Here is a 23383-nt window from a genome sequence, read left to right as displayed (position 1 = left end):
GGGAAGAAGGGGGTGGGAGATATTTTTGGCGCTTGGACAACAACAACAACAACAACAGCGAGGTGACCGCGGAGCGCTAATAGGACTTCACGACGCCACCAGGGGCATAATTCGATACCCCCCAAAGCAGCAGGCCCAGCGGGAATCGCTCAGGTGTGCGCGCAAATATTAGAGCAAGGTCCTTCGGAGTGTGGTGAAAAATTGTGATCGGTGTGGAATTTAACCTGCACAAGAATAATGGGAAGGTTGCCCCCCTAGTTCAAGGGTAATTAGTGGCTGTGGTCAGAGCTACCGGATGCGTAGAGAGCTTTTAGAACATGCACGGCAAAATTTGAGTGCGAATTCCTTCCCCCGAAATCGTGAAAAATGGTAGCCTTCAACTTTACGACCTTTATGCTATACATTGCTCCTAACATTACCAATCGTTGAGATGACAATAGATGCCAGAGGAGTGAAAAATAGACAAACTGAAGTTTTAATAAATATTTAAGCAATCGATCTCAGAAGATCTCGGTGGCAAATTGTGATACGAGATTTGTCTGATCACGCCTTCTGTCGGACGGGAAACTAAATGTTGGTCCCGGTCTAACCTAGAAGTTAGGTCGATAGCTCAGTCAAGGAGTAGGAGTCGTCTCCCTGGGTTCTGTCTCGGTGGAGTCGCTGGTAGGCAGTTGGACTAACAATCCAAAGGTCGTCAGTTTGAATCCAGGGGGGGGGGGGGGTGGAAGCTAAGGTGTAAAAAGCGGTTTGCAATTGCCTCAACAATCAAGCCTTCGGACACCTAGTTTCGAGTAGGAATCTCGCAATCGAGAACTCCAAGGCAATGCTGTAGAGCGAATAATTTTATTTTTTTATTTAGCAATATCTCTTTGGCTAACATAATCGAGAATTTTTTTTTTCAATATTCATCACACTACCCCTAAATGAATTGATGTCAAAATGGGCATATGAATTTTCGAAAACCTGTATTTAGAAAAGGGATTAGCTGATCGGTTTGGTGTCTGCAACAAAGAACTAAAATACTTATTTTGATCATTTTCAAATGTAAGTTATATTTAAAAAACTAATTAAATACGAAAAAAATTTAAACCTTGTTTTATAGATTTAAAATACCGTCTTGAAAATTTAAAAAAATCTTTTGAGAAGTTTTAATTACACTAAAAAAATTCTTGTAGCGTTCTATTTTTACCTATCAGCAATTCCCCACGAAAACAGCATGATTCGAAAAAAAAGTTCTCCGATCGGGCTCAAAATTTTTCTGGGGGATCCTTGGCCGAAATAATTAGACCCGTATTTTTTTGTTTGGCCATTTGGGTGACCTACGCCGTGTTAGGGTGGTCCGAAAAATGGCAATTTTCGTCGATTTTCGCAAAAATCATATCTCCGCGCCATTTCATCCGATTTTAGCTGTCCTAGACGCAAAAGAAAGGTGATTTTTTTGACTATTTAGGAAAAATAGTAAGAAGTTTCGAAAATCTTGCTTAACATTTTAAAAGATCATATGAATACTTAAAATGCTGTTTTTAAGGTCTCGGGACCAAAGAGCCTATGTCTGAAAATATTTTTATCGGATTCCTCGGAAAATTTCACATAATATATCAAAAAATGGTGAAGTTATGTTTTCGATACTCTGAGATACGATTTTTTGAAAATAAAAACTGGGGTTTTCGACGCGCCACTCACAAAAATGGGAAAATGATGAAAACGGGAAAAAAATCGACTTTTTTCACTAAAACTGCGATAACTAGAAAATTTCAGCGATGACCTATACATGTTAGGGTACCATTTTTGTAATTAAAAGACGCAACTTTTGGTACCATAACATGTATAGGTCATCGCTGAAATTTTCAAGTTATCGCAGTTTTAGTGAAAAAAAGTCGATTCTTCCCCGTTTTCGTCATTTTCCCATTTTTGCGCGTGGCGCGTCGAAAAATCCAGTTTTTATTTTCAAAAAATCGTATCTCAGAGTATCGAAAACATAACTTCACCATTTTTTTATATATTATGTTAAATTTTCCGAGGAATCCGATAAAAATATTTTCAGACATAGGCTCTTTGGTCCCGAGACCTTCAAAACAGCATTTTAAGTTTTCATACGACCTTTTCAAATGTTAAGCTAGATTTTAGAAACTTCTTACTATTTTTCCCAAATAGCCAAACTAATAACCTTTCTTTTGCGTCTAAGACAGCTAAAATCGGATGAAATGGCGCGGAGATATGATTTTTTTGAAAAAAGTGGTTTTTGCGAAAATCAACGCAAATTGCCATTTTTTGGACCACCCTAACACGACGTAAGTCACCCTAATGGCCAAACAAAAAAATACGGGTCTAATTATTTCGGTCAAGGATCCCCCAGAAAAATTATGAGCCCGATCGGAGAACTTTTTTTTCGAATCATGGTGTTTTCGTGGGGAATTGCTGTATGGAAACGAATAAATCAAATAAACCTAACATTTTTGATAATCAATTTTAAAATAATTTTAATCGAAACATCAAAAAGTTTTACAAATGTTTCATATTTTTACCATGAGAGTCGAAAAATAGGAACTGCATCAAAAAGTAGTGCAAACGCAAGGTTATTAACAGAAATATTCTTAATTTTTTAACTCTTACACAGGTTAAGGTTTTCCAGCAGAATTTTTATCAAATTATGTAGCTGGCAAAACTAAAAAAAAACATCGTTCGTCTTATTCCATGGGTCTAATTTTCAAGCATACTATTTATAATTACGGTTTAGTTTTAGCTTTTGTGTGAACTTTTTTATTTTTTGTTAACATACGAAACAAATGTTTTGTTGAAAAATCAATCACATTAAAATTTTGAATTATTATTGGTAAAAATGGTACGCAAATGTTCCAAAAATGGTGTCTTTTATTTTTGTATGAACTTTCTGATTGCAAATTCAATTTTACATTTAAAAAATTTGGTCAAATTTTTTTTATGTATAGTTTTTTTTCCTCCAATCACTGTTTTTTGACAAAGAACTTTGTCTATACCAGGGGTGCCCAAAGTATGGCCCGCGGGCCAAACGTGGCCCGCGAGGTGATATTTTGTGGCCCGCGGACCCATTTTGAATGATCATGTAAAATGGCCCGTTGACCACTTGTAAAGTGATTTTATACTTTTTCAAAATTAAGGTTTATTTTAAGATTTTTTATGCTAATCTTTTTTATTTTTTTATTAATAATATTATAAATATTATTTAGGAAATAATTTGTTCCAAATATTTTGTAATTAAAACAATTTCACACGTTTCAATGTGAATGAAACTAGTAAATATCGTCAAAACATTTATCAAACATTTTTAGAAACATCAAAAAAAACGTACAAGTTTGTCTTGGGTAGAATTCTGTAGTTGCAAAAATAAAAGTTTTCTTTATTAATTTGCAAGTCATATTGACCCTTTTATAAACTGACCCTCAAACTTACATTGTACTTCCTTAGGGATTCGAACTCATTACAGTTAGATAACGAATCTGATTGACTTTCAACTGATTCAGGCAGACAAAATGTGGAAATCTGAGAATCAAGTTTGCAGCAAATATTTAACAAAGCTTTCGTCGATCAACCCACCCCTCCAACATTATTAAAAAATTGGCTCGAAAGCCAGGAGCAAAAATATATTTGAGTAATTCTCCGCCAACTCACACAGCAGTTGCCCCGACCCCTCTTCGATTTGCGTGAAACTTTGTCCTAAGGGGTAACTTTTGTCCCTGATCACGAATCCGAGGTCCGTTTTTTGATATCTCGTGACGGAGGGGCGGTACGACCCCTTCCATTTTTGAACATGCGAAAATAGAGGTGTTTTTCAATAATTTGCAGCCTGAAACGGTGATGAGATAGAAATTTGGTGTCAAAGGGACTTTTATGTAAAATTAGACGCCCGATTTGATGGCGCACTCAGAATTCCGAAAAAACGTATTTTTCATCGAAAAAAGCACTAAAAAAGTTTTAAAAATGCTCCCATTTTCTGTTTCTTGACTTTCAAAAATTTGGAACATGTCATTGAATGGGAAATTTGATGTACTTTTCGAATCTACATTGACTCAGAAGGGTCATTTTTTCATTTAGAACAAAATTTTTCAATTTAAAATTACGTGTTTTTTCTAACTTTGCAGGGTTATTTTTTAGAGTGTAACAATGTTCTACAAAGTTGTAGAGCAGACAATTACAAAAAAAATGATATATAAACATAAGGGGTTTGCTTATAAACATCACGAGTTATCGCGATTTTACGAAAAAAAGTTTTGAAAAAGTTGGTCGTCATCGATCATGGCCGTTCATGGTCACCCGCGACAGACACGGACGACGAAACAAAGAGAAACGCAAAAAGTAACTTTTTCAAAACTTTTTTTCGTAAAATCGCGATAACTCGTGATGTTCATAAGCAAACCCCTTATGTCTATATATCAAATTTTTTTGAAATTGTCTGCTCTACAACTTTGTAGAACATTGTTACACTCTAAAAAAAACCCCTTCAAAGTTAGAAAAAACACCAAATTTTAAAATGAAAAATTTTGTTCTAAATGAAAAAATACCCTTCTGGGTCAATATAGATTCGAAAAGTACATTAAATTTCCCATAAAATGACATGTTCCAAAAAATTTTACAGTCGAGTAACGGAAAATGGGAGAATATTAAAAACTTTTTCAGTGTTTTTTTCGATGAAAAATACGTTTTTTCGGAATTCTGAGTACGCCATCAAATCGGGCGTCTTATTTTACATAAAAGTCCCTTTGACAAAAAATTTCTATCTCATCACCGTTTCAGGCTGCAAATTATTGAAAAACGCCTCTTTTTTCGCATGTTCAAAAATGAAAGGGGTCGTACCGCCCCTCCGTCACGACATATCAAAAAACGGACCTCGGATTCGTGATCAGGGACAAAAGTTACCCCTTAGGACAAAGTTTCACGCAAATCGAAGAGGGGTCGGGGCAACTGCTGTGTGAGTTGGCGGAGAATTACCCGTATATGAATTTTCGAAAATCCGTTTTTTTTATGAAAAGGGATTAGCTGATCGGTTTGGTGTCTGCAACAAAGAATTGAAAATACTTATTTTGATAATTTTCAAATGTAAGTTATATTTAAAAATATAATTAAATACGAAAAAAATTAAACCTCGTTTTAGAGATTTAAAATAGCGTCTTGAAAATTAAAAAAAAAACTTTTGAAAAGTTTAAATTATGCTACAAATTTTTCTTGTAACGTTCTATTTTTACCTATAAAAACGAATAAATCAAATAAGCATAATATTTTTGATTATCAATTTATAAATATTTTTAATCGAAACATCAAAAAGTTTTACAAATGTTTCATATTTTTACCATGAGAGTCGGAAAATAGGAACTGCATCAAAAAGTAGTGCAAACGCAAGGTTATTAACAGAAATATTCTTAATTTTTTAACTCTTACACAGGTTAAGGTTTTCCAGCAGAATTTTTATCAAATTATGTAGCTGGCAAAACTAAAAAAAACATCGTTCGTCTTATTCCATGGGTCTAATTTTCAAGCATACTATTTATAATTACGGTTTAGTTTTAGCTTTTGTGTGAACTTTTTTATTTTTTGTTAACATACGAAACAAATGTTTTGTTGAAAAATCAATCACATTAAAATTTTGAATTATTAATGGTAAAAATGGTACGCAAATGTTCCAAAAATGTATAGAATTGAATTTCTGATCAATTGGTGTCTTTTATTTTTGTATGTACTTTCTGATTGCAAATTCAATTTTACATTTATAAAATTTGGTCAAAATTTTTTTATGTATAGTTTTTTTCCTCAAATCACTGTTTTTTGACAAAGAACTTTGTCTATACGTTTCTATACGTGGTGTCAATCCAAAATTTCCGCGAAGCGAAAACGTTACGTGACGAATTCCCCTCTCGACAAATTTTCCCTCTTTTTGGTACACGCTGGATTTCTATTTCAGCTCCACTAGCAATTTCCGTCCCCTTAGTTCGATAGGACGTTAGTTATAAGGAGAAATTTGGACCGGACATTCTAATCGAAAATTTCAGCAATCATCTAGCAAAGTTCTTTGTCGTACTGGTCATGTGTAACATAACCACCTGCACCTTATTTTCAAAAAATCATAACTCGGCGGCAGAATGTTTGACTTCTCTATGGCTCAAAAGTTGCGGGTTTTTGGCTCCTAAACCATATAAAAAAATATCTAAAATCAAAAATACGTATTTTAGGAAATTGTGTTTTTGTAAAAAAGGTAATCAACAAATCAACATTTTTTCAGTGTACCTTTTTTCTGAATAGTCCTTAACAATACCTAAAACTTTGCCGAAGACACCAAATTTATCCGAAAATTCATTCAAAAGTTACAGATATTCAAATATTTACGTACCATTTTTGTGAGGACAGCTGCACAAAAATGCATGGATACTTGTATGGGTGAACCAATGACACAATATTGCTTCTTTGGTCATAGAGAAGGCCCCCTCAAAGTTTGAGCCAAATAAAAAAATACAAATAAACTCCATTTCCGGTTTTGGTAGTGAATTGCTCATTTTATTTAAAGATTAAATTACTCAATTTGTCATAGTTTGTGGCTCTCCTTTTTAAACCATATTAAAAATATCAATGATCATGTCGATTTTGGGCCAAATGGAGTCAAGGACGCCATTTTGTGCAGCTCCCAATGCCTTACCTTTTGACCTTCACAGATCCCCAAAATTCGGTTTCACCACTGAATATCACAAACAAAAGCGGAAAAAAACATTGTTGCATTGTTGTCACTCTTCTTATATGTTCCGATTGGTCGTGCTACCTTGACACACCTTAAAAATTGCTGCAAATGCGACAACTGTCCAAAGAGAATTTAGTCAGAAGCAATTTGACACACGTACATGCCCGACTACCGTGAAAACAATCCGACAACTAGAATAAACCAAACTTCGGGATCGCTCATCTTTTACAATTTGTTACGAAAGGAGGGAGTTAAGTCCAGAAGATTGATCAAAAAAGATTGAAGATCTGACTTTGAGTTCTTTCCCAGTCACAAAATATTCTAGCAGAGCTGGCTTTGCCAGAATCCTGCTAGAATGGTGGAACATTTCTGCTAGAATGCTGTAAGAATATCCAGCTCTGTAAGAACTCTGCTAGAATCCTGCTAGAACGTCGTGACTGGGTTAGTGAAGCCACATACAGTCCAGACTCGATTATCCGATGGCTTTGACAAAATTTCACTTCGAATAATCGAATCATGAAACATTTTTTTATGTCTTTTTTTTATTGTTGAGCTTCAGTATGATCTCTAAACTACTCAAAAGTGATGTAGAATTTTTAAATCCAAGATGGTGGCCAAAATGGCGGTGATGCAATAGTGAAAAAATGTATTATAAAATTACTATTTTAATGTGAGGAAGACATCAACCACCTCAAGGTGGATTAAGTATCAATTTTTGAGATTGTTCTGTGAAAAAAAAAACGAAGTTGACTTTATAGCTGTCGGCCACCATTGCTAGTACCAACCACTAGTGTCTTCCTAAGTGTTTGAGTACGGCACGGAGCGACGGCGCCGGATACCCATATTTACACTTAGAATTTTAGAGCACCCGCCGCGGGATTCGAACCAGCAACCTCTGGATTGAGAGTCCAGTGTGCGGTCCAATTGATCCACACGGGCGGGATTGTTTTGTGATCTTCCAATGAAACTAACGTATGCATGAAAAATAACATAAAAATTCATAAAGGTGCAATATACCAAAAATCTATTCCAATTTCTACAAACTGCTTGCAATGCTAACATTTCATCGCCCCTTGCAACTCCAATAACCACAGTCGCGACTAAACCCAAAAAAAACAACTTCAAGCCAGCAGCGCAGCAAGGACACGCACTTTAGCGCAAGCTTAAATGCACTTATGCCCACCGCGTCCACAACTCCAATTCCCGACTGCTGACCAGCTGCGGCTGGTGGCGGTGCACAAGGAGCAGGATCAGGTCACCCTTCTTGAACTCTCTTCTCTCCTCCATCGACGACACTGCGGCGCGGAACGAAGGGTACTTAAAAGTGTATCAAATCTTACTGCGTTGAGACCCCCTTTGCGGAGTGTCGCTGAGACCACGCAATATCGGTGAGTAGAGTGTAGATCGCGAGTTCGTCGCAAGGTGGGGACATTCTTTGAACTGGCCTTAGTAGTGGTAGTAGTAGAAGTAGTAGTAGCAGCCGAGAGGAGTAGTACTTCACGCAGCAGGGTGTAGTCGCGAGCGCACAGAACCCTGCCGAGTTGCGGGAGAAAAGAGAGAAGGATATCGGAGGTTGGCAATATCGTGCGGTTCGTGATCTGTCGCGCGTTGAGGTCTCCCGACGGCTTGGACGCGGAGCAGGTATAGAACGCGAATCGCGTGAAAATTCAAACAACTAGAGCACACAGAACTAGGTGTCAGAGGTGTGTTTGTGTCGGTTTGTGTGCGTGGAGGGGACATGTTCTCGGGGCGCGTAGAGTTTCGCACATTTGGTGACGGCGGCGGCACTTTTCGTGAGGCCGGGACCTGTGTGCACTCTGGGGGTATAAAAGCTACTACAGGGCTAGGCCGAGCCATCAGTAATAGTTTTAGGTTGACGCTCTACGCGCAGATGTAGAGCGATTTTTTGACGTCCGGTCGATTCCGAGGTTCCGTTCTTCCGTCGTGCGTGTCCGCTGTCCGTGTCCTAATTCCGTGCGTGCACGCGTTCTAATTTCTGCCGTAAACTAATTGTGTATCCGTGCGTGCGTGCGTGTTCTACACGAAAACTTCAACATGAAGGTGAGTTCCCGGCGGAGAGCAGGGTCATTCCTCCGCAAGGACTACCATAGTGTACATAGTGCCGAGAGATAACCCAAGGATTACCGTGAACAACCCCCGTGAAGGAACACTCTAATGAATTGCGTTTACTGTGATTAATGGACGCTGCCTAGCCGATCTTCGACACCTGCTGATCGATACCGTGAGGACATGTTCAAGTGCCCCCCCAACTAAGTCAGCGCACCGGCAACAGTGTGTGATACGAACTACTTCAGTGGCGACTAATTGATCCACATTCTGTGCAAGCCTGCGCCGTGAAGTTTTTAAGGTCGGTGATTGTTGATCGTTGACAGGCCCGTTTAGGAATAGGCGCGCGAGCGCGTGAAACCTGCTACGGAGGAACTTGACGCAAGCCATAACCGGAGTGACCGCGCAAAAAAAAGCGAACGCGCCGCGGCGGTGACTTCGGGTGCAGGTTCTGCACGTGCCCACGGGTGTTGCCGGATGGGAAATGCAAATTTTCTAGCTGTGGCAACTCCAGTAACGGCTTCGTCATCGCCGACAGAGTGATTTACTGGCGCCCTTTCAGGGCGCAACCCCCGTTGAAAACCCGCTTGGGTGTATGTTTGTGTGTGTGTGTGCGAAGTGCGTGGTGACAAATGCACCGCGGATAGATGAATAAATTACAACTGTTTTGAATAATTGAACCGTAATCGGTGTTGCGGGTTGGTACTACCGCGTTTGTGCCACGCTACCAGTACCGTGAGAACGTTTTGCGAAAGACCTTGATTCGTGGTGGGTTAGACGAAAGTGTGAGTCACTAGTGGCAAAAGTGGATCGGAACAGAAGCGCCCTAATATGGGTTGTGTTGAGGTGGAGAACTGATGCAAGAACTGTGCTAGAAGTGGAACGCTACTAACGGACTGTTAATATGTTATGTGAAAAAGGTCGATGTTTATGGACTGGGAAGTGATCAGGACAAAGGAACAAGCAGTTAAAATAAACGTGAAAGGAACATGAAATTCGAAGAAACGTGTAGAAAAAACTGCAGAAATCATCAAAAATCTTAAAGATAGGATGTTTTGTTAGTGTGTAACGGAACATGTCTATTTTGAAAAAAAAAATACATCTAATTCATAAAATCTTTGAAGCTATTCCTTAAACATTGAATGCATTTCAGTACGTAAAGGTATGTAGATACAATAATAACACCGGCCAGCAATTTGTTTTGCACCAACACGTCGCCAAATGGGTTTTCTTTAAAGTTTGTATAGAGAATTTCCTATGTCAAAATACGACATTTTGAACCATTAGTTTTTCCATACTGGATTTTCAGATAATAAAGAAAATGTAAATCTTAGAGTTAAATTGAATTAAATTTTTGTCGTTCGTTACCGGGCTGAATTTAATGGGTCTAAATCCCAAATATGAGCTTGATTGGACGAACATCCGAGCATCCCATGCCAAGTAGGGGAAGGTGGGGCAAGACGACCATATGGGACAAGAGGAAAAATCTCTTGTACGGACGATATTTTTTATATTTTTTTATAAATATTTCCAGAATGAGGAATTGTTGCTAGCAATGCAATACGTTTGTACTGTTGAAAAATGCAAGAATCACGAACTTCAGCCAAATTGGACAACTCCTTCTTCATCGTTCCAAAGTTTTGTGGAAAAAAAATGATAGAGCAAAACTCGACCTTATTTTAAAAGGAAATTGGACGCTAAATTGAATGGCGTCATAAGATTTTCGATTGGTATGAAGCTTTGACGCATTTTTCACAATTGAAATCTTTAGACGAATTTACATAAGAATCGCCTTTTTTTCTTGTTGGGCAAACTGAAATCCCTTGACTTGAGATAACGAATTTTGAAGCTTGCAACTGCAGAATTCACCAGCCATGCTATAGAGAGTCTCTATTAGAGACAGTAACTTGTCCCGCCCGTGTGGATCAATCGGACCGCGCACTGGACAACGTCACGTCAAAGACATATATATTTTTTATAAACTGAATAAAGCACTACTTCTGATACATTTAAGATATTTTTTTTAAATGAAGCATTTATAAAATAAATGTATTAATAACATTATCTTAAAATTGATAAAAAAAATTATGAAACTAGAGCGTCCGATTTCCCGGGGTTATAAAATTCCCGGGGAACGGGAAATTTTCAACAAATTTCCCTGGGAACCGGGGAATTCCCGGGAAATTTGAAATGCATCGAAAACTATTCTGATCGTGCTTCTGATTAATATTTTGCGACCAAATAGCAACTTTATTGGTTAAAATAAGTGTGAGGATCAATTAAATCAATTAATGGCTTGTCTGATTGTAAAAAATCATACAACTTTAAGAAAATATATGAATTTTATAATTTTAAATGCTGTCTTTGAAACAGTACCAAATCAAAAAATGATCATAAGTATTATTGTCGAAACGACTTATTTTTTAATCAAAGCGTTTGGGCAGTGTGAAAATGAATCCATGCTCCACAACCATAGAATTTTATTTCCATTTGTGTCTGAGAAGTTGTTTAAGAATAATATTGACACATAAAAAATAAATGAAAAAATATCAAAAAAGTATTATCGGTGAAATCACCATAAGAATCTAACTTCTCGCGCTTTTATTCTTGAAAACTATTTCATGAAATCACTACCCAAATATTAAAAAATGGGAGTAATTTCTCGAAAACTATGATATTTCAATTTTCATTTAAAAAGGTTACCAATTTCTTTCCATTCCATAATAAAGTAATTTTTGTTTCCCAACAAATAAGCAAGATCTACTCCCAGTTGTGAATGCTTCAAAAATAAATATTATCTAAAATAAAACTTGACGTGAAATTTTCAGACGAGCTATTAGCTTAATATAAAATATAAAAACATTTTTGCTTAAAAGTTAAAAAATTGTATACTGCCACCATTGAAAAACGGCTAATATCCACTTTTGGCAAAAACGAGTTATTAGCACCAGGTGTTCCAACGAATATTCTGAAACTTGAATTGCACTAAAATAGTGTTTAGATTTGGCAGCCGATGCGCAAAACCAAACGGCTAATATGCCAATCTTATGGGAAATTGCCTTGACGGAATACTTGATTTGGAATAATGGCCGAATTTCCAATTATGGGAAATATACATCCACTTGAATTTCGGGAATTTCAGGGAAATTTACAAATTTTCCGGGAAACAAGAATTCTACTTTTTCAGGAAATCCCGGGAATTCCCGTTGTTTAAATTTACTGATTTTTCCGCTTTCTATTTTTGTTTTTTTTTTCATTTATGAAATTCAATTCTTTTTATTAGAATGATCTTTTGAAGAACTTCTAAATTTGCTTTAAAGGTCCTGGAATGGTTTTACTTTTTCTCATAGCTCTTGAAAATTACTGCAACAAATGATTTCGTTGAAATTCCAATATCTGTTTGCAACCGCGTGGACGAAGAATGTTTTACGCCCCATACCATTTATTGAAATTTGTATGGACATTTGTTACGAGGGGGTGGCAGGGATCCATAAATCCTAATTTTTGTGTTACGTTTAAAGTAAATGGGGCAAAACCCATGGCCAACGAAAATTTTTCTCATGGTTTGATGATTTTTCTGTGAAAAACTTTTAAAACCGTTAACTTTTTCCCTGTATGCGTATAAAATGGCTTATTTTGGATTCAATTTTGACATGTTCAAAATCCTAAGAAAATCACATAAGTTAGAGTTGAACGATTAACCCCCTTTTGCTGTATTTCTACGCATAATTGCCCCACTTATCCCCATTCGCAGTTTTTCGATGTACAACCAAAAACATAGAAAAAATGATTCGTATAAAATAGGGCTGCTTCAAAAAATGGAGGGACAAATATGCGTACCGTAAACTGGAGTCAATCGGGACAGATGGGGCGAATTGGGACAGCAGTTTTAACCATGTTGGAGCACAATATTTTGATTTTTCTGGTTGGTTTCGGTTAGAACAGGCTCAGGCCAACAAAATGTGTACATCCATTTCCAAATTTAAAAGCTTTAACTGCCCATGATCGCATAAATGTCCCATATGCATTTTCATCACTTTTGAGTTATTGATACAGTTTGGTTCAAAATCGTGTGCTCTTTCTAAAGAGCCTATAACATCCAGTACTTTGTTCTAGAAATCGGGAGGAAATCCAGTTTTTTCGTCAAAACTTTACACGTAGCCTTATGTGTGGGACAAACTTGCCTTGCGTTTTTCTCAGCTTACTGTTTTTGCATATGGGACATTTATGCGATCATGGGCAGTTAAGTGCTCTAAAAACTGCTGTCCCTATTCATACTGTAGTCCCGATTCACCCCAGATTACGGTACTAATGTAACGATTGAACAAAAGGGTGGTCCAAATCCGGGCATTCTCAGGGCTACCCCCTGAAATCATCGATTGACCCATTGAGCTCATTCTGACCACGGGTACCCCTCCCTCTAATCGCATAAAGTTTGTATGGGAAAAATCGTCAAAATGTATGGAGAAAAGTAACTGTTTCAGTTTTTTACCTGTGGAGAGCGCAATAGTCGTTCAATCTTTATAAATTATACCTTCATTAAATTTAAAACAATATTCCCAAAGTCACCATATTTTTGGGATTTCTTATTGAAAAGATATTAGCTTCTGAAAATAACAATTTTTGCGCAGATAAGAGGCTACCTTAAAACAATGATTTTTAAATGCACGTGCTTGCTCGCTTGCCTGCCTGCCTGGCAGTGCGCCTGTTATGTTGCCTCTTTGAGCCGGCCGCACAAAAATCGTCCATTTCGGAAGCTAATAACTTTCAGCAAAAAACCTTTAAAATGTGGTGATTTCGGTAAAGTTGTACTAAATTTAATGCAGGTATTGGACGACCTGACTTGATTTTGGATTTTGTGAGCATTGAATCAAAGTACAAGACCTTATGTGTTTCTTTTTCATCAAAGGAAACTTGATAATTTAAAAAAAAATCGAAACGTTCAAAATCATATATGAGACAATTATACATAGAATGGCAATTATGATAAAAGATAAGTCGAAACCCTCCCCGTACCGGTCAGGATTTCCGTTCCCGTTGTTTACTCATTGATGAGAATCTGACTTTGCCAAGCCAGACGAGAATCGAACCCAACAAATTCCTCTTACAAGGCGCTACCTGTACCACAAGGCTACAAGAGCTCGGTTTCTTTTATCAGCCCAAATATGTAAAAAAAAAACAAAAAGGTCCGATCCAAAATAATCTCCGATAACGGTACTGTCAACCACAACTCTCGCACGAAAGTCATAGTCTTAAAAAGCTCACGCACCTTTTATTTGTATTAGATTGTAAAGGCTTCAACCCGCAAGGTACAACCAAACTGTAGAATTAATTGGACCACATCGACCATAGAACCCGCACCGCTCCAATCCGCACACACACACATATCCTTTGATGGCGATTTTAATTGATTTATCAAACACACCGGATAGCCAAAACGCACACGATCTGCACCAGTTCTAATCGACCATCTGACATATCTGGCTTAAAATGCTCCAATTTGGTCAGGCTGCCGCCAAACACGTTCGTTAGCCATCTATCACACGCGACCAGGCGTCACGAGATCCGGACTCCGGTTAAAAGAACGCGCACTTCCACCATCTGTGTGATCGGCGATCGCCACCACCATGCTGGGTCATTGTGAATGATGTAATCGATGCAAGGTTGTTCACATTCCTTGGGTTAGATCAGGCTGAAAACGTGATACAGATATTTCACCGAGGGACCACTCGACACGCAGCACGTGTCTGTATATGTAGTACAAATAATGATCGTTAATTTTCTTCGGTTTCTTCTCCACCGGCCAGCTTTTCGCTGCAATCTTGATTGTAGCTTTAGCAGCGGCACCCAGTTTAGGGAACCCCGCCCCAGACTGTCCACCGGGTGGACACGGATACGCCTATCCAGCACCACAAGTACAACTCTCGGTCGGCAAGGCCATCAACAGCGTCAGCGTGACGCCCGGATTCTCGTCCTACTCGGTTGATGGTGCCGTCAAGTACGCCTCAGTTGGACCTTCGTACAGCTCGTACGAAGCATCGCCAGCATACGCCGCCTTCGGAACCGGCGCCGATCTCAAACTGTCCAGCTATGTCCCGGCGGTGAAGACGGTGTCCGCCACCCCCGGCGTTGTCTACGCCGCGGAAAAATCGGCCGCAGCCTACGTTACCCCGGCTGTCACCAAGATCGTCGCGGCGGAACCCGCGTACGTGTCCAAAGAGTACCTGCCCCCAGTGAAGACGGTAGTTTCGGCCGCTCCCGCCGCTTACTCGTCGTACGTGTCCAGCCCTGCGATCTCTTCGTACTCGGCAGGCCCAGCCGTGTCTTCGTACGTTGCCACCCCGGCTGTCAGCAAGGTCATCAGCAGCCCTGCCGTCTCGTACGGATATGCTGCGCCAGCTGTTGCGTCCTATGCTTCTCCAGCTATTGCTAGTAAGTACTGCCGTACGAAATCCTAATCATTAAAATCCATTGATTTTAAGATCCTATACTGCCCATGTTCGCATAAATGTCCCATATGCAAAAACAGCAAACAGAGAAAAACGCATTTGAAATTTGTCCCACACATTAGGCTACGTGTTAAGTTTTCGAGGAAAAACTGGATTTCCTCCTAATTTCTAAAACAAAGTACTGGATGTTGTAGGCTTTTTTGAAAGAACACACAATTTCGAACCAAACTGCATCAATAACTCAAAAACGATGAAAATGCATATGGGACATTAATGCGATCAGGGGCAGTACAAGCTATGGGCTTATCTATGTTTATATGACCTTTTTAAATAAAACTCTAGAAATGATTAATACGGAACAAGGACATGAAAATCAATATCTAGAGTTTTTTAAAGGACTTATAAGCTATCGTGTTTTATATGTTTATAGGACCATTTAAAAAATAAATCTATATATTTTTTTCTGCTGACAATATTCTCTGGAGATCAGAGCCTTGTCGTTATCACAGTGTATTTTTCCAAGAACATTAAGATAAAAAAAATCGCCATTTGGCATTTGATTTTTTTTTTTTTTTTCGTAAAATTATTTTTATAAGGTCCTTTTCCTTTACATTTTACTTAAAGCTAAGAGTAATTACAGAGGATCTTGTGTGTAAATGTTAGTGGGAGGGGAGTGGAAATTGATTTTGGCACCATGAAAGAAGGACTCTTTCCCAAAATTTTTCGGGGTCCAGCGAAATATTTCGTCGGGGGGTCAAGAGCGACACAGTAAAAAAAATCTGTGTAAAATCGCATGCAAAAGCATGCACATCACCTTTGTGAGCAAAAGCATGTAATATTGTATGAGAAAACGTGTACACAAAAAGTATGTACGCAAGAAAAAAATAAATTGTGCACACCCCAAAATTAACAGCAATCTGGTGAGAGTCATATTCATATTACCAAGTCCGCGCCCCAACCATCTCGGTTATCTCGCCGCTGTGAAATTAGTAAATAAATCATTTTAATGTTGATTTGTGGCATAAACATCACAATGATTTAGCCGTACTGGGGGAGACTCGATCCCCGGGGAGACTTGATCCCAAGCCTGTATCTCGTCAGCATGTGGTAAAACAATTAGCTTGGTTCTAGAAAGTTGTGCGAAATTGACTAAAACTCATTGTAGAAAACAAAGAAAAAAATTTAAAAAAGTTTAGATTGAGTTACACACATTTTTCTAAGAAGTGCTGCAAAAAACTTCCTAGAGATCTTTTTTCTGTGTTTTGAAAAGTATAGAAAACACAAAAAAAATATAAAAAAAATATTGTTTTTACATGAATTGTTTGATAAACTTATCAACTACAAAACCCTTACGCATTTGACGTTAAATTTATTGTCATACTATTTTTACAATCAATTGTTTAAAAAAGTGCGTTTAGGGAGACTTGATCCCTGCATTTTTTACAGTCACTGGAATCAGCCTCAAGATTAAATAATTGGGCTGGGTTTTCTTACATAGTTTCCTTTAGTATAGTTGTACATAAATTACTGCAGTTTGAACAATTTTTCAAAAGTTTTGTAAACAAAAATTACCAGCTTTTGTAAACATGCTCAATTTTGGTCTAAAAAAGAAAATTTTAAGTTTTTAATTATTTTGCATGCTAAACTTGTTATATTTTGAACACAAACGTAAAGGTTTAATGTGAAATTGCTATAACTTAGGCTGGTACAAATATTTTTCAAAGTTTTTGTCACCCCCCCCTTCAAAATTGCCCCGAAAAATCAGGGGGCAAAAAAAATATTTTTACAATAAACTTCAAAATTTCAATGAAAATTCAAGTGCAACCAGCTGAAATCAAATTAAAATACATTCTCCTGCGTTTAAAATCATTTTTAGCATTTTTGGGTTTATTAAAAAATCTTAAATTTTTTTGAAAATTTTCGATGCAAAATCTTTTTTTCGATACAATTTTTGTTTTTGTCAGATCTTAGATTTTTTGAAAACTAATGATTGCAAAACAACTGAACTAGTGTAAAATGCATTTTAAAACACTTTTTTCATTAAAATGTGAAGACTATGGCTTGTTATTTTAATTTTTATATTTTTTTATTTTTTTGCCCCCCCCTTGACCTCGGCCAGGGCCGAGGGACAAAAACTTTTTTAAATATTTGCATCGGCCTTATAGAAAATTAAAAGTTTGGATGAATAAGAAACATTTTGCTTAAGATTTCTTCAAAATGTTGAAAGGGGGATCAAATTACCCCCAACATTTTGAAAATGCCTTTTTAAAATATTTTTTTAAAACGCTTGGCATGATTCGAAGAGTTTATCTGATGAATTACCCTTATCAGCAAAACATAGTTGAATGTTTAAGCTTTCAATTCATGCAAAAAGATCATAGTTTTGTGAGAAATTGACAGAGTTATGTGCGATACAAAAAAATGGGATCAAGTCTCCCCACTCTCCCCTATGTCAAAAAGTTTTCCACGTGCTTCGAGATTTCAACCAATAGAAAGGTGGGTCAAATTTATTAGTACATTGAAGGTAAGATCCTCGGAGCGATAGACCCAACATAGATACAATTTGTTTTAAGTTTTTCGGGCTGATACAGCCCGAAATAGGCCAACGGACATGCAGAATCGCCATCAAATGTTCAGAACGATCCGCGAACCTTTTTTTGCAAAACGGATCACGCTATTAGAGCAGCCTTTGAGTCAAAAATAAGAAGGCTGCTGTCAGCTTTTTTTTTTTTAATTTGTATTTATTCAGTTTTTCTTTTCCATGTACACTAAAACCCCCGTTTACGCGCAGGCGTTACGCTTTTTGTTTGGTTGATTTCTCGAAAACAGTGTAATGTTTTTACATTCTTTTGAAAGCAATTTGTAGAATTGCACAAGACCTATAAATCACTTTAAAAAGATTGCAAAAATATTGCGTCGTTCCAGAGAAATCGACGAAATACAAAGCGTAACGCCTGAGCGTAAACCGGGGTTTTAGTGTACATTCATTCAGTTAAAATATTATTGAGTGTCCAATCACAATCGATGACTTTTCACCTCAATTTTAAATACTAGCAACTTTCATTTATTCATGAAATATTTAGCTTTCGCTATTCAGTGATTTCAAATGTAGGAGGTCCTACATGTACAAAAGGGAAAAGGGATAACTTAAAACTAACTTATAAACTATATATAGAGCGGATCAATGCAGCTGAAGACTGCAATGATTTTTAGCCTTTGAGAATACATCAAATTAAAAGTGTTACTTACTGCTTAGTAGGTCCAAAATATATAAGAATTCTTGGATTTTTTTTTTCTAAGTTTATACGCTGGATTATAGAGGTCATCCTTACACCATCGGCCCAATTACAAAGCTATTTTTTCTAGAAAACTTGGTACGGAGCTTTCTTTTATTACGTAACGCAAAAAAAAATAATTTTAGACCCCTTCCCCTACCCTCGTATCAAAATTTCGTAAGCGGCCTTCGACCCTCTTCCCTTCCCTCGTCTGCGTTACGTAATAAAGGAACGCTCCCGTAAAATAGCCTTGGTGAGTTAACATTGACCGTTAAATTTCTGATCGATGGAATTGAAAAAGGATTTTCGTCTGTTTGTCTGTTAACCTTATATTCCGAAATTTTTGAAATATGAAACAACCAAAGTTTTGCCTTCCTCACCTCACTGAGGAAATGCTTTAAAATCACTCGAAAAATGAAATTCTTAATTTGACCTCCTAGACCCACATTCACGTATACATATCAATTCTGAGCAAATCTCTGTGTGTTGGGATGTTGATCAAAAAATTTGCACTGGATTATCTCGGCACTGGCTCAACCGATTTTGTCTGTTTTGGTCTCATTCGATCTGTTTTGGCGTCCCATAAGTCGGTATTGAAAATTCTAGAGTTTAGTTAAGTACTTCAAAAGTTATTTAAAAAAAACGATTTTAACAAAAGTCCAGAAGATTTTAATAAGAGTGTTTTTTTTAAGAACAACTCTATCAAAATATTTAAGCACTTGATCTCAGATATGTTGATGAAAATGTTGTCCGGATCCATCATGCGACCCTATTAAAAGTTATAAGCCATAAGTGGCCTGAATTATGAAGATCTGACTAGCCAATCTGATGGTATGAATAATGAGTCAAATTGATAGAACACTGAAAGGTTCGCCCATTTGTGTCTATTTTGGCTGGCATTACCCTTTAAATGTGAGGAAGGCACCAATCACATAAGGGTGGATTAAGTAACGTTTTTTTTATTGTGATAATTCTACTGATCTATGAAACAAACATATTTGTCGTTAACGTAATATTTAAGCCTATTGTTTTTTTGGTTTTTAAAAATTGTGATATCGACAAAAACTCAAAAATGGTCAAAAACCCTGGACATTTTTTTACCGATCTGTAGTGAGTAATTAGACCATCTTTTTAAAATATTTAAAGTGCTTTTATTGGTGAAATTGGATGACAACGCTCTGAACGGATTTTCCACCGTTTTCATTTGATTGCATTCTATAAAACACTAATTTTCACAAAACTAACTACTTGTTACTCCCCAGCTGTGGCCAAGGTCCCCGCCTACTCGTCCTACGTGTCCGCCCCAGCCGTTGCTAAGGTAGCCGCCGTCCCAGCCTACTCTTCGTACGTTTCTGCACCGGCCGTCAGCAAGGTCGTCAGCGCCCCAGCCATCTCCTACGGATATGCCGCCCCTGTCGCCAAGGTTGCCAGCTATGCTGCTCCGGCCAGCGTTGGTAGGTCTTCCTTTTTGATCTGAGAGACACTTTGAATTATGTAATTTTGAAACGCTTTTCAGCTTACGCTGCTCCAGTTGCCAAGTACGCTACCTACTCGGCTCCAGTCACCAAGGTGGCCAGTTATGCTTCGCCAGCCATCCCGGCCTACAGCGCCCATGCGTACGGTCCAGCCGTCTCATCCGCCTATGTTTCGTCGCCGGTAGTGTCCAAGGTCGGATACGCTGCCCCAGCGTACGCCACCTACTCCGCTGCTCCAGGTGAGTTGAGGTTTACCAAAATGGAAACATTGGAAATTAATTTGATTGAGTTGAGGTTTACCAAAATGGAAACATTGGAAATTAATTTGATTGTTCTTTACCAGCCATCTCCAAGGTCGTGGCCAGCCCCGCCTACTCTTCGTACGTGTCAGCTCCAGCTGTTTCGAAGGTTGTGTCTTCCCCAGCCTACTCGTCGTACATTTCCACGCCGGCCATTGCTAAGGTAGCTTCCGTGCCAGCCTACTCTTCGTACGTGTCTGCTCCAGCCGTCAGCAAGGTTGTCAGCAGCCCTGCCGTCTCGTACGGATATGCCGCTCCAGTCGCCAAGGTCGCCACCTATGCTGCCCCGGCTTCTTATGCTGCCTATGCACCGGCTGCTGTTACCAAGTACGCTAGCGCCCCAGCTTATGCCAGCTACAGCGCCGGACCAGTTGTGGCCAAGTACGCTACCGGACCTAGCTATGCTGCTTACAGCGCTGGTCCTGCGATCACGAAGTACTCTTCCGCCCCAGCTGTCTCTACCGCTTATGTGTCCGCCCCAACTGTGACCAAGTACGCGAGCGCTCCGGCTTACGCCAGCTACAGCGCCGGACCCGCAATCACCAAGTACGCTAGTGCCCCGGCTTACGCCAGCTACAGCGCCGGACCTGCTATCACCAAGTACGCTAGTGCTCCAGCTTATGCCAGCTACAGCACCGGTCCCGTTGTGACCAAGTACGCTAGCGCCCCAGCTTATGCCAGTTACAGCGCCGGCCCAGTGGTCGCCAAGTACGCGACCAGCCCCGCTTATGCCGCCTACAGTGCCGGCCCGGCCATCGCCAAGTACTCTACCTCGCCAGCTGTGTCCACCGCTTACGTTTCTGCCCCGTCCGTTGCCCAGTACGCAGGTAAATGATCCTGAACATTTTACCAGAATGTCTTGAACTTCAAAATTTAAAACCTAATTCACTTCAGTTCCAGCCGTCACCAAGTACGCTAGCGGCCCGGCTTACTCCAGCTACAGCGCAGGTCCCGTCGTGACCAAGTACGCTACCGGTCCGAGCTACGCCGCCTACAGCGCCGGCCCTGCCATCGCTAAGTATGCCGCTGCCCCAGCTGTCTCCACCTCTTATGTGTCCGCTCCAGCTGTGACCAAGTACGCCACTGCTCCGGTTGTCTCCACTGCTTACTCTGCCGGACCTGCCGTCACAGCCTACAGCTCCGGAGCCGCCTTTTCTAAGGTCGTTGCCGGACCAGCCTACTCCAGCTACGTGAGCACCCCAGCCGTATCCAAGGTCGTGTCCACTCCGGCCGTGGCCGCTTACAGCACTGTCCCTGCTTACTCCTCGTACTCGGTCAGCCCAGCTGTGACGAAGTACGCCGCCACTCCGGCTGTTGCCGCTTACACCACCTCCGGAGCTGCCCATGGCTACTACGCCGCTGGACCAGCACTCGCTTCAGCTCATTACGGAGGAATCCGCTACGCCGCGGCTGCTCCCGCCATCACCACTAGCTACCACGCCGCCCCGGCTGCCACCATCGTCAAGTCCGCTGTTCCGGCCACCATCGTGAAGACGGTCGCCGAGAAGCATCTCGAATACTACGTAACTTAAACCAACAAACCCTCCAATCCCGATCCAAATCTCTAACTAGCTAACCTACATTTTCAGGACGACCATCCTCGGTACGCCTTCGAGTACGGCGTCAACGATCCGCTGACCGGCGACAACAAGCACCAGAAGGAGGAACGCGACGGCGATGTCGTGCGTGGCCAGTACTCGCTGGTGGAACCCGACGGCAACGTGCGCACCGTCGACTACTACGCCGACTGGGCCACCGGATTCCACGCCACCGTCACCAACAGCCGGGACCAGGTCCACGCGACCAAGGTGCTGGGCAAGCGGGCCGTTGTGAAGGCGTAAATAGCGCAGAGCATAGGAAAAAAAAACAAACAAACAAACGCGTACCACCTATCTTGTTTGAGAGAGCTACGACAGCAAGCAATTTGTGTATAAAATGTTTTGTTAGAGTTGTGTTAGAGTGTAAGTGTAACGGAAAAGTACCGCCCCCCCCCTCCTCAAGCAAATTATTTATTGATCGATGCAATTACGCCAGCAAAGTTCTGTTCTGATCATCCAACTTTCCTATAGCTTCATTTTACCCTTCTATCTGTTTGTACATACTAATTCTCAACCAAATTGAACCTCACCACCTTCCTTAAGCCACAACTTCTTCTTCTTCCCTAACTCATGTTTCATTAGTTCTTTTTTAAATAATTATTTTTTTTTGTTTTTTTTCTCTACATTATAATGCCAGCAAGAGTAACGAACAGCAAGTATTTGTCTCATGAAATGAAAACGCATGATTTCAATGTGATAAAAGTGTCATAAAATGTTATTTGTATTTGTCTAAAGAAAATTTAAACGAAATAAAAAAAAGTTAAAAAAGGCCTTGTTTTATTGATAAACTTCCCTAAGTAAAAAGCAATAAAAGCTGGAAAAAACAAGCCGAGATGGTTGGGGCGCGGACTTGGTAATCTGGATATGACTCTCACCAGATTGATGTTATTTTTGGGGTGGTCAAAATAATTTATTTTTCTTTTGGACATGCTTTTTGTGTACACGTTTTCTCATACAATATTACATGCTTTTGCTCACAAAGGTGATGTGCAGTTTTTTTTACTGTGCAGGCTTTCCTACGACTGTCACTCCTAGTGCAGACTTCATTACCTTGCTTTTGAACCTTAAATTATTGGTCCACAATTCTTCAATAACGAAGCGGCTACACTAAAAGAACGACCGCGGGTGGAGATTCCTTGACGCGGTCAGCACTACACAACCAAGCGGCTCCGCTCAAAAATTCCCCGGGAGAATCGATTCTACGACGGTGCAACCATCATATCACCGAAAAACTCGCGTGGGTAGCAATCAAAATCAACGGAACGTCGAAATGCTCGAGCAAAGTCGCGAGAGTTTTGACAATTGATAAACATGTTTAAGTTTAAAAGCATCAGTTGCTATGATTAAAATGAGGGTATGGTTTTCACGTGTTCATCATAGTAATGTTTGTCTTTGTCGCCCTAATTAGTACCTGTGAATCGCCACCAGGCGCAACAACAACAAGTTCAGCCCACTGGTAGACAACAACAACAACAATGGTAACCCAGCCTGGAAAGGAAGCGACCCACCGGTTCCAGTGG

The 23383-nt window shown here is 39.6% G+C and overlaps 1 protein-coding gene across 2 annotated transcripts; it reads left to right on the top strand.

Annotated features, from left to right (window-relative positions):
* Nucleotides 1-8237: 8237 nt before the first annotated feature.
* On the top strand, nt 8238-22613 carry LOC6034616 (paternally-expressed gene 3 protein). Of its 2 annotated transcripts, XR_005278411.1 has the most exons (8): nt 8238-8761; nt 14575-15199; nt 19754-19945; nt 20008-20205; nt 20310-21092; nt 21160-21788; nt 21855-22226; nt 22501-22613. XR_005278411.1 is itself a non-coding variant. In XM_038262399.1 (7 exons), exons 1-7 carry the CDS (start codon nt 8756-8758, stop codon nt 22104-22106), a joined length of 2685 nt encoding a protein of 894 aa, XP_038118327.1. In that variant the 5' UTR covers nt 8238-8755; the 3' UTR covers nt 22107-22613. The 2 variants fall into 2 exon arrangements, 1 of the variants encoding a protein (XP_038118327.1); XM_038262399.1 differs by having other exon boundaries at nt 21855-22613.
* The last annotated feature ends 770 nt before the right edge of the window (nt 22614-23383 follow it).

This window comes from Culex quinquefasciatus, chromosome 3 (assembly GCF_015732765.1).
Source record: "Culex quinquefasciatus strain JHB chromosome 3, VPISU_Cqui_1.0_pri_paternal, whole genome shotgun sequence".
NCBI classification, from domain to species: Eukaryota; Metazoa; Arthropoda; class Insecta; order Diptera; family Culicidae; genus Culex; species Culex quinquefasciatus.
This window is presented reverse-complemented; position numbering and strand designations above follow the sequence as displayed.